General features: G+C 44.6%; 1 protein-coding gene across 1 annotated transcript; it reads left to right on the top strand.

Moving 5' to 3' along the window:
- The first annotated feature begins 895 nt into the window (after nt 1-895).
- LOC139541904 (salivary glue protein Sgs-3-like) lies at nt 896-1878 on the top strand. Its single transcript, XM_071346785.1, has 2 exons — nt 896-1070; nt 1238-1878. The coding sequence occupies exons 1-2, from the start codon at nt 896-898 to the stop codon at nt 1876-1878; spliced, it is 816 nt and encodes a 271-aa protein (XP_071202886.1).
- The last annotated feature ends 17950 nt before the right edge of the window (nt 1879-19828 follow it).

Genomic DNA, 19828 nt, shown 5'->3' with positions numbered 1-19828 from the left:
CCCCCAAGACATGCTAACCTCTCACCATTACAATAACAGGGGAGGTTAGCATTTTATATCATACCCCCAAGACATGCTAACCTCTCACCATTACAATAACAGGGGAGGTTAGCATTTTATATCATACCCCCAAGACATGCTAACCTCTCACCATTACAATAACAGGGGAGGTTAGCATTTTATATCATACCCCCAAGACATGCTAACCTCTCACCATTACAATAACAGGGGAGGTTAGCATTTTATATCATACCACCAAGACATGCTAACCTCTCACCATTACAATAACAGGGGAGGTTAGCATTTTATATCATACCCCCAAGACATGCTAACCTCTCACCATTACAGTAAGAGGGGAGGTTAGGATTTTATATCATACCACCAAGACATGCTAACCACTCACCATTACAATAACAGTGGAGGTTAGCATTTTTTGATGGGTATGATCTTTGTTGGTCTGTAACTTTCTCACTCATCATTATTCACGATTCATTCAGGATTATCCGTAACCATGGTAACATCCGCATGAACGTAGAAGTGTTTAGAAACATATTCTCTTCTTATTTACAATAAAATTGACTCCAAAATGACACAATACATTATTTACCATTCATTTCTATTGGGCACATAATAATCTGAAACACAACCAAAACAAACAACAAATGCATCCAGCAACTGTGTAGACTCAGACGCTTGATGTGCTATGAATATGGGACCAAATACTTAACTTATTACTACTTTAATACACATATAAGCTGTAATGTCTAAACGGTTCACCCGATATGGAGGAACATTTTAAGCTGACAGTCTGCACTTTAACCTCATAGTCATTGTTTGATTTCAAATCCCAAAATCCCAAAATACTTTACTGTCCCAATAATTACACTGCAGTTCCATGACTCCCCACACCTCTGCAAACTCCACCAGCCGGTTCACCAGTTTACCGAAGGTTCCAGTGTCAGCCGAGCCCATACACCCCGCCCCCAAACAGCCCCGTATCTCTGGGATCAGACCCCCTGTATCTGATGCTTCCTGGTCTTCCACACTGCCATCTTCACCTGCCCCAGCAGGTAATTAGCTAGACAGCCCGTCCACCTCTTGGGTACACTAAACCTAGGCCCTCCAATGTACAGGTCTAGTATCTGCCCCAGTCCTGTACACCACCCACCCAGGACAGAAAACAGCCCCCACAGAACAGCCCCCCCCCTCCCCACTGATGGATCGTTTCTGTTTGTAGAGCCCCGTGTGGTGGTGTTGCTCCTCCACCGTAGATTAGCAACGCACTTCCTTATGGGACACTTATACAGGATGCACCAACATTCTCGCCCGGGACCACCCGGCACCACACCACCCGGCACCACCCGGCACCACACCACCCGGCACCACACCACCCGGCACCACACCACCCGGCACCACCCGGCACCACACCACCTGGCACCACCCGGCACCACCCGGCACCACACCACCCGGCACCACACCACCTGGCACCACCCGGCACCACCCGGCACCACACCACCCGGCACCACACCACCCGGCACCACCCGGCACCACACCACCCGGCACCACACCACCTGGCACCACCCGGCACCACACCACCCGGCACCACCCGGCACCACACCACCCGGCACCACACCACCTGGCACCACCCGGCACCACACCACCCGGCACCACACCACCCGGCACCACACCACCCGGCACCACCCGGCACCACACCACCTGGCACCACCCGGCACCACCCGGCACCACACCACCCGGCACCACACCACCTGGCACCACACCACCCGGCACCACCCGGCACCACACCACCCGGCACCACCCGGCACCACACCACCTGGCACCACCCGGCACCACACCACCCGGCCACCCCGTTGCCCTTAGCAAATTGTCTTTCTGAGCTACCTTGACAGACTTTTTGCTGGCTGTACAAAAAGTACCAACGGTAATCAAAATTGTTAAAAGGTGTTGAAAACAATTCTAATAATTGCAACAATTGGACAAGAAGATACTCCAAACATTTTACACTTTTTAAAATCCATCAATTAACATATAAAACATAAAACATTTTACTGACCAATAATAGTGGAGTTCAATGATTTTGTGGGAATGCAGGTATTACATTTATCACTCATATGTTTTGTTGTATAAGTACAGCGCCTTCAGAAAGTACACCTTGACCTATTCCACATTTTGTTACAGCCTGAACTCAAAATGGATAAAATAAAACATTTGATCTCACCCATCTATACACAAAACCCCATAATGACATCACAATACCCCATAATCAAATCAAATCAAATCAAGTTTATTTTATATAGCCCTTCGTACATCAGCTAATATCTCGAAGTGCTGTACAGACACCCAGCCTAAAACCCCAAACAGCAAGCAATGCAGGTGTAGAAGCACGGTGGCTAGGAAAAACTCCCTAGAAAGGCCAAAACCTAGGAAGAAACCTAGAGAGGAACCAGGCTATGAGGGGTGGCCAGTCCTCTTCTGGCTGTGCTGGGTGGAGATTATAACAGAACTATGCCAAGATGTTCAAAATGTTCATAAGTGACAAGCATGGTCAAATAATAATCATGAATAATTTTCAGTTGGCTTTTCATAGCCGATCATCAAGAGTTGAAAATAGCAGGTCCGGGACAGGTGGCGGTTCCATAACCGCAGGCAGAACAGCTGAAACTGGAATAGCAGCAAGGCCAGGTGGACTGGGGACAGCAAGGAGCCATCACGCCCGGCAGCCCCGACGCACGGTCCCAGGGCTCAGGACCTCCGAGTGAGAGAAAGAGAGAGAGAAGGAGAGATTTAGAGAGAGCCAAGATTTTCAAAATGTTCATAAATGACAAGCATGGTCAAATAATAATCAGGAATAAATGTCAGTTGGCTTTTCATAGCCGATCATTAAGAATTGAAAACAGCAGGTCTGGGACAGGTAGGGGTTCCATAACCGCAGGCAGAACAGTTGAAACTGGAATAGCAGCAAGGCCAGGCGGACTGGGGACAGCAAGGAGTCATCATGCCCGGTAGTCCTGACGTATGGTCCTAGGGCTCCGGTCCTCCGAGAGAGAGAAAGAAAGAGAGAAGGAGAGAATTAGAGAGAGCCAAGATTTTCAAAATGTTCATAAATGACAAGCATGGTCAAATAATAATCAGGAATAAAAGTCAGTTGGCTTTTCATAGCCGATCATTAAGAGTTGAACAGGTAGGGGTTCCATAACAGCAGGCAGAACAGTTGAAACTGGAACAGCAGCAAGGCCAGGTGGACTGGGGACAGCAAGGAGTCATCATGCCCGGTTTGCCGTGACGTATGGTCCTAGGGCTCAGGTTCTCCGAGAGAGAGAAAGAAAGAGAGAACGAGAGAATTAGAGAGAGCATACTTAAATTCACACAGGACACTGGATAAGATAGGAGAAGTACTCCAGGTATAACCAACTGACCCTAGCCCCCCGACACATAAACTACTGCAGCATAAATACTGGAGGCTGAGACAGGAGGGGTCAGGAGACACAATGACATCACAATACCTCATAATGACATCACAATACCCTATAATGACATCACAATACCCCATAATGACATCACAATACCCCATAATTACAAAGAGAAAACATATTTTAGACATTTTTGCACATTTATTGAAAATTAAATACAGAAATATCTCATTTACATAAGTATTCACACTCCTGAGAACATTTGGCATCGATTACAGCTCAAATCAAATCATATTTTATCGGTCACATACACATGGTTAACAGATGATAATGTGAGTGTAGTGAAATGCTTGTGCTTCTAGTTTCGACAGTGCAGTAATATCTAACAAGTAATCTAACAATTCCACAACAACTACCTAATACACACAAATCTAAGTAAAGGGACGGAATACGAATATGTACATATAAATATATGGATGAGCAATGACAGAGCTGCATAGGCAAGATGCAATAGATGGTATAGAATACAGTATATACAGCTGTGAGTCTTTTCTGAGTAAGTCTCTAAGGGCTTTGCACACCTGGATTGTACAATATCTGAAAATTATTATCTTAAAAAACAATCTTCAAGCTCTGTCAAGTTGGTTCCTGATCATTGCTAGACAGCCATTTACAAGTCTTGCCATAGATTTTCAAGTTGATTTAAGTCAAACTGTAAGTAGGCCACTCAGGAACAACAACTCCAGTGTGTTTTAGGTTATCACGACTCAGGATATGACCCAGATGCAGACACAGGAGACAGATAGTACACGGGCCTCCAGGAGACGCCGGAGAACCATATTGTCCTGCTAAAAAGGTGAATTTGTCTCCCAGTGTCTGTTTGAATGCAGACTGAACCAAGTTTTCCTCTAGGATTTTGCCTGTACTTAGCTAAATTCCATTTATTTTTATCCTAAAAACCTCCCTAGTCCTTGCCGATGGCAAGCATGCTCATAACATGATGCAGCTTGAAAATATGAATAGTGGTATTCAGTGATGTGTTGTGTTGTATTTACCCCGAACGTAAAGCTTTTGACTTACCACATAAAGTTATTTTTCCCCCCCACATTTTTAAAAAAGTTTTATTTTATTGACGTGTTGCCTTATTCTTTTCTTCTGTACTTCCTTCTTTTCACTCTGTCATTTAGGTGGAGTAACTACAATGTTGTTGATCCATCCTATCACAGCCATTAATAGAGTCTATTGACACACCAGTGCGCCATTCTAAGTAACATTACGTTTAATGCCCGATTTAAGCTGTTTACACAGCCGGATTGAGATACACCATGGGCTGCTTCTCAATCCACCACGTTCGCCTACGTCTCCCTGGAAAGAGGTACAGCTCTGTTTGTCGTCCAGAAAATCGGTCTTCTCACGAAAACGTCTGCACTGTCTGGACTGCCTCATTAATTACCGTTGTTGTCCCGTTCTCTTGCATAATTCAACAAGTGGGTCAATAGCAGGATACCCTGAGATTGAAAATTCAACAGGCTTGGCCTCTTTAATATACCTACCTGCACATACTTTATATTGTTTGTGAGATCAGACATAATATCACTATAATTCAAGTGTTCATTTTTAGAAGTCTTTTGACACATCACATACGCTTCTACTACGGTTTATTATCTAATCCGTTGCCTAGTCACTTTATCCCTACCTATATGTACAGTATGTGTTTCAAATGTTTGGACACACCTACTCATTCCAGGGTTTTTCTTTATTTTTTACTATTGTCTACATTGTAGAATAACAGTGAAGACATCAAAACTATGAAATAACACATATGGAATCATGTAGTAACCAAAAAAAGGTTTAAACAAATATTTAAATATATTTTAGATTTGAGATACTTCAAAATAGCCACCTTTTGCCTTGATGACATCTTTGCACACTCTTGGCATTCTCTCAACCAGCTTCATGAGATAGTCAACTGGAATGCATTTCATTTAACAGGTGTGCCTTGTTAAAAGTTCAATTGTGGAATTTCTGTCCTTCTTAATGCATTTGAGCCAATCAGTTGTGTTGTGAGAAGGTATGGGTGGTATACAGAAGATAGCCCTATTTGTTAAAAGACCAAGTCCATATTATGGCAAGAACAGTCCATCGTTACTTTAAGACATGAATGTCAGTCAATCCGGAACATTTCAAGAACTTTGAAAGTTTCTTCAGGTGCAGTCGCAAAAACCATCAAGCGCTATGATGAAACTGGCTCTCATGAGGACCGCCACAGGAAAGGAAGACCCAGAGGTACCTCTGCTGCAGAGGATAAGTTCATTACAGCCCAAAAAATTGCAGCCCAAATAAATGCTCCACAGAGTTCAAGTAACAAACACATCTCAACATCAACGTTCAGAGAAGACTACGTGAATCAGGCCTTATTGGTCAAATTGCTGCAAAGAAACCACTACTAAAGGACACCAATAAGAAAAAGAGACTTGCTTGGGCCAAGAAACACGAGCAATGGACATTAGACCGGTGGAAATCTGTCCTTTTGACCTAATGAATCCAAATTTAAGATTTTTGGTTCCAACCGCCGAGCCTTTGTGAGACGCAGAGTAGGTGAACAGATGATGTCCGCTTGTGTGGTTCCCAGTGTGACGCATGGAGGAGGAAGTGTGATGATGACAAGCACACTTAACCAGCATGGCTATCACAGCATTCTGCAGCGATACGCGATCTGGTTTGCGCTTAGTGGGACTATCATTTGTTTTTCAACACGGCTATTTGATGAAGATGGAAGGTGATGGAGTGCTGCATCAGATGATCTGGCCTCCACAATGACCCGACTTCAACCCAATTGAGATGGTTTGGGATGAGTTGGACCGCAGAGTGAAGGAAAAGCCGTCAATAAGTGCTCAGCATATGTGGGAACTCCTTCAAGACTGTTGGAAAAGCATTCCAGGTGAAGCTAGTTGAGAGAATGCCAAGAGTGTGCAAAGCTGTCATCAAGGCAAAGGATGGCAAAGGATTCTTCTATTTGAAGAATCTAAAATCTGGATTCCATATGTGTTATGTCATAGTTTTGATGTCTTCACTATTATTCTACAATGTACTGTAGAAAAATAAAGAAAAACCCTTGAATGAGTAGGTAGGTCCAAACTTTTGACTGGTAATGTACATATTTACCTTAAGTTCCTAGTATCTCTGCACATCGACTCCACACTGGTACCCCGTGTATATAACCAAGCTATCTTTACTCATTGTGTATTTATTTCTCTATTATTTCAAAAAATGTCTCTCCTCATTGTTGGGAAGGGCCCATAAGTAAACGTTTCACTGGTAGTCTACACCTGTTGTTTACGAAGCATGTAGCAGCTACTCTTCCTGGGGTACAGCAACATTAGACAGTTATACACCTGAAACCCCACCTCTTTAAGGAATACCTAGGATAGGATAAAGTAATCCTCCTAACCCCCCCCTCCCCCTTAAAAGAGTTAGATGCACTATTGTAAAGTGGTTGTTCCACTGGATATCATAAGGTGAATGCACCAATTTGTAAGTCGCTCTGGATAAGAGCGTCTGCTAAATGACTTAAATGTAAATGTAATGTTATATACAATTTAAAATATTACATGACATTACATTTCATAACACTTTACCCAATAAATTTAGTGTGTTCCCTCAGGCCACTACCCCACTATCACATATTTACAATACAGCCTCCAGTTGTACGCGTGTATGTAGAGTGTGTGTCTGTGTCTGTGTCTCTTCAGTCTCCTCTGTTCCATAATCTGTTGATTAAATCACATTTTACTGCTTGCATCAGTTAACTTCTCTAGGGTATGTGGGACGGTAGCGTCCCACCTCGTCAACAGCCAGTGAAACTGCAGGGCGCCAAATTCAAAATAACAGAAATCCCATCATTTAAATTCCTCAAACATACAAGTATTTTACACCATTTTAAAGCTACACTTGTTGTAAATCCAGCCAAAGTGTCCGATTTCAAAAAGGTTTTTACGACGAAAGCACACCAAACGATTGTTAGGTCAGAGCCAAGTCACAGAAAAACACAGCCATTTTTCCAGCTAAAGAGAGCATTAACAAAAAGAAGAAATAGAGATAAAATGAATCACTAACCTTTGATGATCTTCATCAGATGGCACTCATAGGACTTCTTGTTACACAATACATGTATTTTTTGTTCGGTAAAGTTCATATTTATATCCAAAAATCTGAGTTTAGGCGGGACGCTACTGTCTCACCTGGCAAAAAGCCTGAGAAAATGCATGGCGCCATATTCATATTAATTACTATGAAAATTACTATAAAATCAAACTTTCATTAAATCACACATGAAAGATACCAAATTAAAGCTACACTGGTTGTGAATCCAGCCAACATGTCAGAATTCAAGTAGGCTTTTCGGCGAAAGCATACGATGCTATTATCTGAGTATAGCACCATAGTAAACAGAGAGAAGCATATTTCAAGCCTGCAGAAATAAAAATATAATTCATGCCTTACCTTTGACGAGCTTCTGTTGTTGGCACTCCAATATGTCCCATAAACATCACAAATGGTCCTTTTGTTTGATTAATTCCGTCGATATATATCCAAAATGTCCATTTATTTGGCGCGTTTGAGCCAGAAAAACACAGGTTCCAACTTGCTCAAACGTGACGACAAAATATCTCAAAGGTTACCTGTAAACTTTGCCAAGAAAATGTCAAACTACAACGTTAGTTATTTTTTAACGTTAATAATCGATCAAATTGAAGACGGGATGATCTGTGTTCAATACAGGATTAAAACCAAATGCCTTCTAGACATGCGCTTCAAATCAAACAGGACACCTGGAGTGACTCAACTTTAAGATGGCCGTATTTCTTCATTACACAAAGGAATAACCTCAACCTATTTCTCAGGACTGGTGAAATCCAGTGGAAGCCATAGGAACTGCAAGCATTTCGCTTAGAAATCTGGTTTCCCAATGAAACTCAGACAGTGACCTCAAAAAAGAAAAAATCTGAATGGTTTGTCCTCTGGGTTTCGCCTGCTAAATAAGTTCTGTTATACTCACAGACATGATTCAAACAGTTTTAGAAACTTCAGAGTGTTGTCCATCCAAATCTACTATTAATATGCATATCTTATCTCCTGGGGATGAGTAGCTGGCAGTTGAATTTGGGTATTTTTTTCATCCAAACGTGAAAATGCTGCCCCCTACCCTAGAGAAGTTAACCGGATGTGGAATAGAGTTTCATGTAGTCATGGCTCTTTGTAATACTGAGCGCCTCCCATAGTCTGTTCATGCCTGGTGGCATGTCTTGTGGGGTATGCATGGTTGGACTGTGATGGGACCCCTGGTGGCATGTCTTGTGGAGAATGCATGGGTGGACTGTGAAGGGACCTCTGGTGGCATGTCTTGTGGGGTATGTATGGGTGGACTGTGAAGAGACCTCTGGTGGCATGTCTTGTGGGGTATGTATGGGTGGATTATGAAGAGACCCCTGGTGGCATGTCTTGTGGGGTATGCATGGGTGGGCTGTGAAGGGACCCCTGGTGGCATGTCTTGTGGAGAATGCATGGGTGGACTGTGAAGGGACCTCTGGTGGCATGTCTTGTGGGGTATGTATGGGTGGACTGTGAAGAGACCTCTGGTGGCATGTCTTGTGGGGTATGCATGGGTGGATTATGAAGAGACCTCTGGTGGCATGTCTTGTGGGGTATGCATGGGTGGACTGTGAAGAGACCTCTGGTGGCATGTCTTGTGGCGTATGCATGGGTGGACTGTGAAGAGACCTCTGGTGGCATGTCTTGTGGGGTATGCATGGGTGGATGATGAAGAGACCTCTGGTGGCATGTATTTTGGGGTATGCATGGGTGGACTGTGAAGGGACCCTTGGTGGCATGTCTTGTGGGGTATGCATGGGTGGACTGTGATGAGACCTCTGGTGGCATGTCTTGTGGGGTATGCATGGGTGGACTGTGAAGAGACCTCTGGTGGCATGTCTTGTGGGGTATGCATGGGTGGATGATGAAGAGACCTCTGGTGGCATGTATTTTGGGGTATGCATGGGTGGACTGTGAAGGGACCCTTGGTGGCATGTCTTGTGGGGTATGCATGGGTGGACTGTGATGAGACCTCTGGTGGCATGTATTTTGGGGTATGCATAGGTGGACTGTGAAGGGACCCTTGGTGGCATGTCTTGTGGGGTATGCATGGGTGGACTGTGATGAGACCTCTGGTGGCATGTCTTGTGGGGTATGCATGGGTGGGCTGTGAAGGGACCCCTGGTGGCATGTCTTGTGGGGTATGCATGGGTGGGCTGTGAAGAGACCTCTGGTGTCATGTCTTGTGGGGTATGCATGGGTGGACTGTGAAGAGACCTCTGGTGTCATGTCTTGTGGGGTATGCATGGGTGGACTGTGATGAGACATCTGGTGGCATGGCTTGTGGAGTATGCATGGGTGGACTGTGATGAGACCTCTGGTGGCATGTCTTGTGGGGTATATAAAAATCCCTAGCCTTTCTCCTAAACTGACCCAGAGACAACAACACATCCAAGTGAAACGTTACTTGGAGATTATTCCACATGATAGGGGTCTGGTAGGAAAAAGGCAGATTTACCCAACTCTGTGGAAACACGTGGAGTCTCCATCATTAATTAACCAACTCTGTGGAAACACGTGGAGTCTCCATCATTAACTAGCCAACTCTGTGGACACACGTGGAGTCTCCATCATTAACCAACTCTGTGGATACACGTGGAGTCTCCATCATTAACCAACTCTGTGGATACACGTGGAGTCTCCATCATTAACTAAACTCTGTGGATACACGTGGAGTCTCCATCATTAACCAACTCTGTGGACACATGTGGAGTCTCCATCATTACCCACTCTGTGGACACATGTGGAGTCTCCACCATTAACCAACTCTGTGGACACATTTGGAGTCTCCATCATTAACCAACTCTGTGGACACATGTGGAGTCTCCACCATTAACCAACTCTGTGGATACATGTGGAGTCTCCATCATTAACCAACTCTGTGGATACATGTGGAGTCTCCATCATTAACCAACTCTGTGGATACACGTGGAGTCTCCATCATTAACCAACTCTGTGGATACACGTGGAGTCTCCATCATTAACCAACTCTGTGGACACATGTGGAGTCTCCATCATTAACCAACTCTGTGGATACACGTGGAGTCCCCATCATTAACCAACTCTGTGGATACACGTGGAGTCTCCATCATTAACCAACTCTGTGGACACATGTGGAGTCTCCATCATTAACCAACTCTGTGGATACATGTGGAGTCCCCATCATCAACCAACTCTGTGGATACACGTGGAGTCTCCATCATTAACCAACTCTGTGGATACACGTAGAGTCTCCATCATTAACCAACTCTGTGGATACACGTGGAGTCCCCATCATTAACCAACTCTGTGGATACATGTGGAGTCTCCATCATTAACCAACTCTGTGGACACATGTGGAGTCCCCATCATTAACCAACTCTGTGGATACACGTAGAGTCTCCATCATTAACGAACTCTGTGGATACATGTGGAGTCTCCATCATTAACCAACTCTGTGGACACACGTGGAGTCCCCATCATTAACCAACTCTGTGGATACACGTGGAGTCTCCATCATTAACCAACTCTGTGGATACACGTGGGGTCTCCATCATTAACCAACTCTGTGGATACATGTGAAGTCCCCATCATCAACCAACTCTGTGGATACATGTAGAGTCTCCATCATTAACCAACTCTGTGGATACACGTGGAGTCTCCATCATTAACCAACTCTGTGGAAACACGTGGAGTCTCCATCATTAACCAACTCTGTGGATACACGTGGAGTCTCCATCATTAACCAACTCTGTGGATACATATGGAGTCTCCATCATTAACCAACTCTGTGGATACACGTGGAGTCTCCAGTATTAATTAACCAACCCTGTGGACACACGTGGAGTCTCCATCATTAACCAACCCTGTGGATACATGTGGAGTCTCCAGTATTAATTAACCAACCCTGTGGACACACGTGGAGTCTCCATCATTAACCAACTCTGTGGATACACGTGGAGTCTCCATCATTAACCAACCCTGTGGATACACGTGGAGTCCCCATCATTAACCAACTCTGTGGATACACGTGGAGTCCCCATCATTAACCAACTCTGTGGATACATGTGCAGTCTCCATCATTAACCAACTCTGTGGACACACGTGGAGTCTCCATCATTAAACAACCCTGTGGACACACGTGGAGTCTCCATCATTAACCAACTCTGTGGACACACGTGGAGTCTCCATCATTAACCAACCCTGTGGACACACGTGGAGTCTCCATCATTAACCAACTCTGTGGATACACGTGGAGTCTCCATCATTAACCAACCCTGTGGATACACGTGGAGTCCCCATCATTAACCAACTCTGTGGATACATGTGGAGTCCCCATCATTAACCAACTCTGTGGAAACACGTGGAGTCTCTATCATTAATTAACCCTGTGGAAACATGTGGAGTCTCTATCATTAATTAACCCTGTGGAAACACGTGGAGTCTCCATCATTAACCAACCCTGTGGAAACACGTGGAGTCTCCATCATTAACCAACCCTGTGGAAACACGTGGAGTCTCCATCATTTATCAACTCTGTGGATACATGTGCAGTCTCCATCATTAACCAACTTTGTGGACACACGTGGAGTCTCCATCATTAACCAACCCTGTGGACACACGTGGAGTCTCCATCATTAACCAACTCTGTGGATACACGTGGAGTCTCCATCATTAACCAACCCTGTAGATACACGTGGAGTCTCTATCATTAATTAACCCTGTGATCTAGGGTTGTAATCCCAGTTTCTATATTTCAACAATGATGTTAAGTAAATTGCTAGTTTATTGAGTAAGGCTTTATAAACAAAACAGAATAAGGAAGTGACCTACGTGTTTTTAGCGAGGTCCAATCAACTTCATGATAAAGGATGCAGTGGTGAGTGGCATTAATGTCAGATGTTATAAAACGAAGTGCGATGTGATAAATTGTGTCCAAGGGCTTTGAAAAACTGGTAGCTGTATTCATGTATATAATATCACCATAATCTATAACAGGAATACATGTAGACTGAATGATATTTTTTCTACTATTTAATGAAAGGTCCTATTCCTATGTAAGAAGCCCAACTTAATTCTTAATTTCTTGACTGGCTTGTCAACATGCTTTTAGTCAATCCAGATGCCTATATACTTATAGCCCTATATAACCCCTATATACTTATAGGCAGCGACACGATCAATGACCATCTAACGTACTTAGGCACAAATCATCAGTTATATTATTACGTGATTTGGAAAATAACAGGCACTTGGTTTTCCCAGCATTTAGTACCAATTTTAGGTTATAAACCAAGGCTTTCTGCAAGGTAGTAAAAGCAGATTGAAGAGTCAACAGAGCCTGAGCTGCCGTAGGGGCAGTAGCATATACAACAGTGTCGTCAACAGAGCCTGAGCTGCCGTAGGGGCAGTAGCATATACAACAGTGTCATCTGCGTACAGGTGGAAGTTACAGTTTTGTACAGTTATACCAATGCTATTAATATAAATAGTGAAAAGAACTGGACCAAGAATCGAACCCAGTGGGGACACGTTTCTTTATGTCTAGAAATCTTAATTTAATGCCATCAGTAAGTAAACACTGTGTGCTGTCTTTTAAATAGTTCTCAAACCAGCTACAAGCAGCCCGATCTAAGCCAATCGTAGAGAGTTTCTGAATAAGTAAGGTGTGATCCACAGTGTTGAATATCTTGGACAGGTCAATGAAGAGGGTAGCACAGTGTTTCTTCGTATCTAAACAATTCATGACATTTAAAACCATAGCAGTATCAGAGATGGTACTATGTCCTGGTCTGAACCCAGATGATATGTAGCAGTATCAGAGATGGTACTATGTCCTGGTCTGAACCCAGATGATATATAGCAGTATCAGAGATGGTACTATGTCCTGGTCTGAACCCTGACGATATGTAGCAGTATCAGAGATGGTACTATGTCCTGGTCTGAACCCAGACGATATGTAGAAGTATCAGAGATGGTACTATGACCTGGTCTGAACCCAGACGATATGTAGAAGTATCAGAGATGGTACTATGTCCTGGTCTGAACCCAGACGATATGTAGCAGTATCAGAGATGGTACTATGTCCTGGTCTGAACCCAGATGATATATAGCAGTATCAGAGATGGTACTATGTCCTTGTCTGAACCCAGACGATATGTAGCAGTATCAGAGATGGTACTATGTCCTGGTCTGAACCCAGACGATATGTAGCAGTATCAGAGATGGTACTATGTCCTGGTCTGAACCCAGACGATATGTAGCAGTATCAGAGATGGTACTATGTCCTGGTCTGAACCCAGATGATATGTAGCAGTATCAGAGATGGTACTATGTCCTGGTCTGAACCCAGACGATATGTAGCAGTATCAGAGATGGTACTATGTCCTGGTCTGAACCCAGACGATATGTAGCAGTATCAGAGATGGTACTATGTCCTGGTCTGAACCCAGACGATATGTAGCAGTATCAGAGATGGTACTATGTCCTGGTCTGAACCCAGACGATATGTAGCAGTATCAGAGATGGTACTATGTCCTGGTCTGAACCCAGACGATATGTAGCAGTATCAGAGATGGTACTATGTCCTGGTCTGAACCCAGACGATATGTAGCAGTATCAGAGATGGTACTATGTCCTGGTCTGAACCCAGATGATATGTAGCAGTATCAGAGATGGTACTATGTCCTGGTCTGAACCCAGACGATATGTAGCAGTATCAGAGATGGTACTATGTCCTGGTCTGAACCCAGACGATATGTAGCAGTATCAGAGATGGTACTATGTCCTGGTCTGAACCCAGACGATATGTAGCAGTATCAGAGATGGTACTATGTCCTGGTCTGAACCCTGACGATATGTAGCAGTATCAGAGATGGTACTATGTCCTGGTCTGAACCCAGACGATATGTAGCAGTATCAGAGATGGTACTATGTCCTGGTCTGAACCCTGACGATATGTAGCAGTATCAGAGATGGTACTATGTCCTGGTCTGAACCCAGATGAAATGTAGCAGTATCAGAGATGGTACTATGTCCTGGTCTGAACCCAGACGATATGTAGCAGTATCAGAGATGGTACTATGTCCTGGTCTGAACCCAGACGATATGTAGCAGTATCAGAGATGGTACTATGTCCTGGTCTGAACCCAGATGAAATGTAGCAGTATCAGAGATGGTACTATGTCCTGGTCTGAACCCTGACGATATGTAGCAGTATCAGAGATGGTACTATGTCCTGGTCTGAACCCAGACGATATGTAGCAGTATCAGAGATGGTACTATGTCCTGGTCTGAACCCAGACGATATGTAGCAGTATCAGAGATGGTACTATGTCCTGGTCTGAACCCAGACGATATGTAGCAGTATCAGAGATGGTACTATGTCCTGGTCTGAACCCAGACGATATGTAGCAGTATCAGAGATGGTACTATGTCCTGGTCTGAACCCAGACGATATGTAGCAGTATCAGAGATGGTACTATGTCCTGGTCTGAACCCAGACGATATGTAGCAGTATCAGAGATGGTACTATGTCCTGGTCTGAACCCAGACGATATGTAGCAGTATCAGAGATGGTACTATGTCCTGGTCTGAACCCAGACGATATGTAGCAGTATCAGAGATGGTACTATGTCCTTGTCTGAACCCAGACGATATGTAGCAGTATCAGAGATGGTACTATGTCCTGGTCTGAACCCAGATGATATGTAGCAGTATCAGAGATGGTACTATGTCCTGGTCTGAACCCTGACGATATGTAGCAGTATCAGAGATGGTACTATGTCCTGGTCTGAACCCAGACGATATGTAGCAGTATCAGAGATGGTACTATGTCCTGGTCTGAACCCAGATGAAATGTAGCAGTATCAGAGAATGTACTATGTCCTGGTCTGAACCCAGACGATATGTAGCAGTATCAGAGATGGTACTATGTCCTGGTCTGAACCCAGACGATATGTAGCAGTATCAGAGATGGTACTATGTCCTGGTCTGAACCCAGACGATATGTAGCAGTATCAGAGATGGTACTATGACCTGGTCTGAACCCAGACGATATGTAGCAGTATCAGAGATGGTACTATGACCTGGTCTGAACCCAGACGATATGTAGCAGTATCAGAGATGGTACTATGTCCTGGTCTGAACCCAGATGATATGTAGCAGTATCAGAGATGGTACTATGTCCTGGTCTGAACCCAGACGATATGTAGCAGTATCAGAGATGGTACTATGTCCTGGTCTGAACCCTGACGATATGTAGCAGTATCAGAGATGGTACTATGTCCTGGTCTGAACCCAGACGATATGTAGCAGTATCAGAGATGGTACTATGTCCTGGTCTGAACCCAGATGAAATGTAGCAGTATCAGAGAATGTACTATGTCCTGGTCTGAACCCAGACGATATGTAGCAGTATCAGAGATGGTACTATGTCCTGGTCTGAACCCAGACGATATGTAGCAGTATCAGAGATGGTACTATGTCCTGGTCTGAACCCAGACGATATGTAGCAGTATCAGAGATGGTACTATGACCTGGTCTGAACCCAGACGATATGTAGCAGTATCAGAGATGGTACTATGACCTGGTCTGAACCCAGACGATATGTAGCAGTATCAGAGATGGTACTATGTCCTGGTCTGAACCCAGACGATATGTAGCAGTATCAGAGATGGTACTATGTCCTGGTCTGAACCCAGATGAAATGTAGCAGTATCAGAGAATGTACTATGTCCTGGTCTGAACCCAGACGATATGTAGCAGTATCAGAGATGGTACTATGTCCTGGTCTGAACCCAGACGATATGTAGCAGTATCAGAGATGGTACTATGTCCTGGTCTGAACCCAGACGATATGTAGCAGTATCAGAGATGGTACTATGTCCTGGTCTGAACCCAGACTGGTTTATATTCAGATGATATGTAGCAGTTAAAAGGGATCTAAGCTGAGTATTATTTAATAATTCCAGGATTGTTGCTCGGCAACAGAGAGTTTGGAAATGGGACAATAATTATTTAGATCACTCGGGTTGCCACCTTTATGTAGAGTAAGTAAATGGGCCTCCTTCCAAACTCTAGGGATAGTACTCTATATAACTGTCAAGTAAAAAATATGTGTTAATGCTTCAGCCATCAATGGATCAGAAAGCTGTAATAAGAGGGACCAAGCATATCATCCCCAATAGATCATTTAACATCCATCATAAGTAGTTGTTCCAATACATCAGATGTAGACAGTTGCTCCAGAGAGTACAAGGATTCACTGGGGGTTTGTCTGGTCCTCTATCAAGTTGACTAGTGTCTGGGAGAGGGACGAGCAGTTAGCGCCTGGGAGAGGGACGAGCAGTTAGCGTCTGGGAGAGGGACGAGCAGTCATCTGTCATCGAGAGGGACGAGCAGTTAGCGTCTGGGAGAGGGACGAGCAGTTAGCGTCTGGGAGAGGGACTAGCGTCTGGGAGAGGGATTAGCAGTTAGCGTCTGGGAGAGGGACGAGCAGTTAGCGTCTGGGAGAGGGACGAGCAGTTAGCGTCTGGGAGAGGGATGAGCAGGTAGCGTCTGGGAGAGGGACGAGCAGTTAGCATCTGGGAGAGGGACTAGCGTCTGGGAGAGGGACGAGCAGTTAGCGGCTGGGAGAGGGACGAGCAGTTAGCGTCTGGGAGAGGGACGAGCAGTTGGCGTCTGGGAGAGGGACGAGCAGTTGGCGTCTGGGAGAGGAACGAGCAGTTGGCGTCTGGGAGAGGGACTAGCATCTGGGAGAGGGACGAGCAGTTAGCGTCTGGGAGAGGAACGAGCAGTTAGCGTCTGGGAGAGGGACGAGCAGTTAGCGTCTGGGAGAGGGACGAGCAGTTAGCGTCTGGGAGAGGGACGAGCAGTTAGCGTCTGGGAGAGGGACGAGCAGTTGGCGTCTGGGAGAGGGACGAGCAGTTGGCGTCTGGGAGAGGAACGAGCAGTTGGCGTCTGGGAGAGGGACTAGCATCTGGGAGAGGGACGAGCAGTTAGCGTCTGGGAGAGGAACGAGCAGTTAGCGTCTGGGAGAGGGACGAGCAGTTAGCGTCTGGGAGAGGGACGAGCAGTTAGCGTCTGGGAGAGGGACGAGCAGTTAGCGTCTGGGAGAGGGACAAGCAGTTGGCGTCTGGGAGAGGGACGAGCAGTTGGCGTCTGGGAGAGGGACTAGCGTCTGGGAGAGGGACGAGCAGTTAGCGTCTGGGAGAGGGACGAGCAGTTGGCGTCTGGGAGAGGGACTAGCGTCTGGGAGAGGGACGAGCAGTTAGCGTCTGGGAGAGGGACGAGCAGTTTACTGACTGACCCGGGTCTATTAAACCAAGATTTCTTTCAAACAAAAAAACGGCGGATATAAAATGTTGATTAAAGGCATGACCTATCTAAATTTTTTCAATACTGATGTCAGAGTTCAGTATAACTTGCTTGGGAAGGGAAGGAGAGGAATTCCACGCTTTAGCGGCTTAACTGTTTTCCAAAGTGTGGAAATGGATGAAATGGAATGGATTCAGATGGATCACCAACAATAACTTTACCAATGATCTAAACCCAGTACCCAGGCCAGAAGCTTCCATGATCTTAAACAGATAGTCGTGACACTTTCTATCAGAAGCTTCCATGATCTTAAACAGATAGTCAAAAGTAATGCTAAAAATTCTCGGACAACCCAAAGATTCCTAGATGCCCTTCCAGACTCCCCCCACCTACCCAAAGACGTTAGAGTACAAAAATCAGTTAATCACCGAACTGAGGAACTCAATTTAACCTTGCGCAATACCCTAGATGCAGTCGCACCCCTAAAAACAAAAAACATTTGTCATAAGAAACTAGCTCCCTGGTATACAGAAAATACCCGAGCTCTGAAGCAAGCTTCCAGAAAATTGGAACGGAAATGGCACCACACCAAACTGGAAGTCTTCCGACTAGCTTGGAAAGACAGTACCGTGCAGTATCGTAGAGCCCTCACTGTTGCTCGATCATCCTACTTTTCCAACTTAATTGAGGAAAATAAGAACAATCCCAAATGTATTTTTGATACTGTTCAAAGCTAACTAAAAAGCAGCATTCCCCAAGAGAGGATGGCTTTCACTTCAGCAGTGATAAATTCATGAACTTCTTTGAGGAAAAGATCACGATCATTAGAAAGCAAATTACGGACTCCTCTTTAAATCTGCGTATTCCTCCAAAGCTCAGTTGTCCTGAGTCTGCACAACTCTGCCAGGACCTAGGATCAAGAGAGACACTCAAGAGTTTTAGTATTATTTCTCTTGACACAATGATGAAAATAATTATGGCCTCTAAACCTTCAAGCTGCATACTGGACCCTATTCCAACTAAACTACTGAAAGAGCTGCTTCCTGTGCTTGGCCCTCCTATGTTGAACATAATAAATAGCTCTCTATCCACCGGATGTGTACCAAACTCACTAAAAGTGGCAGTAATAAAGCCTCTCTTGAAAAAGCCAAACCTTGACCCAGAAAATATAAAAAACTATTGGCCTATATCGAATCTCCCATTCCTCTCAAAAAAAATTGAAAAAGCTGTTGTGCAGCAACTCACTGCCTTCCTGAAGAAAAACAATGTATACGAAACGCTCCAGTCTGGTTTTAGACCCCATCATAGCACTGAGACTGCACTTGTGAAGGTGGTAAATTACCTTGTAATGGCGTCAGACCGAGGCTCTGCACCTGTCCTCGTGCTCCTAGACCTTATTGTTGCTTTTGATACCATCGATCACGACAATCTTTTTGAGAGATCGCAAAGGCAAATTGGTCTTCACGGACAGGTTCTGGCCTGGTTTAGATCTTATCTGTCGGAAAAAAATCCGTTTGTCTCTGTGGATGGTTTGTCCTCCGACAAATCAACTGTAAATGTCAGTGTTCCTCAGGGTTCCGTTTTAGGACCACTATTGTTTTCACTATATATTTTACCTCTTGGGGATGTCATTCGAAAACATAATGTTAACTTTCATTGCTATGTGGATGACACACAGCTGTACATTTCGATGAAACATTGTGAAGCTCCAAAATTGCCCTCCCTGGAAGCCTGTGTTTCAGACATAAGGAAGTGGATGGCTGCAAATGTTCTACTTTTAAACTCGGACAAAACAGAGATGCTTGTTCTAGGTCGCAAGAAACAACGAGATCTTCTGTTGAATCTGACAATTAATCTTGATGGTTGTACAGTCGTCTCAAATAAAACTGTGAAGGACCTCGGCGTTACTCTGGACAATGATCTCTCTTTTGACGAACATATCAAGACTGTTT

This window comes from Salvelinus alpinus, chromosome 17 (genome assembly GCF_045679555.1).
Source record: "Salvelinus alpinus chromosome 17, SLU_Salpinus.1, whole genome shotgun sequence".
Classification (NCBI taxonomy): Eukaryota; Metazoa; Chordata; class Actinopteri; order Salmoniformes; family Salmonidae; genus Salvelinus; species Salvelinus alpinus.
This window is presented reverse-complemented; position numbering and strand designations above follow the sequence as displayed.

Bases quoted from the DNA above. Each gene is read 5' to 3' on its own strand.
- LOC139541904 (XM_071346785.1), top strand. From the start codon at position 896: ATGACTCCCCACACCTCTGCAAACTCCACCAGCCGGTTCACCAGTTTA. The intron at 1,071-1,237 runs GTAATTAGCTAG...TTCTGTTTGTAG, and splicing joins ATCTTCACCTGCCCCAGCAG to AGCCCCGTGTGGTGGTGTTG.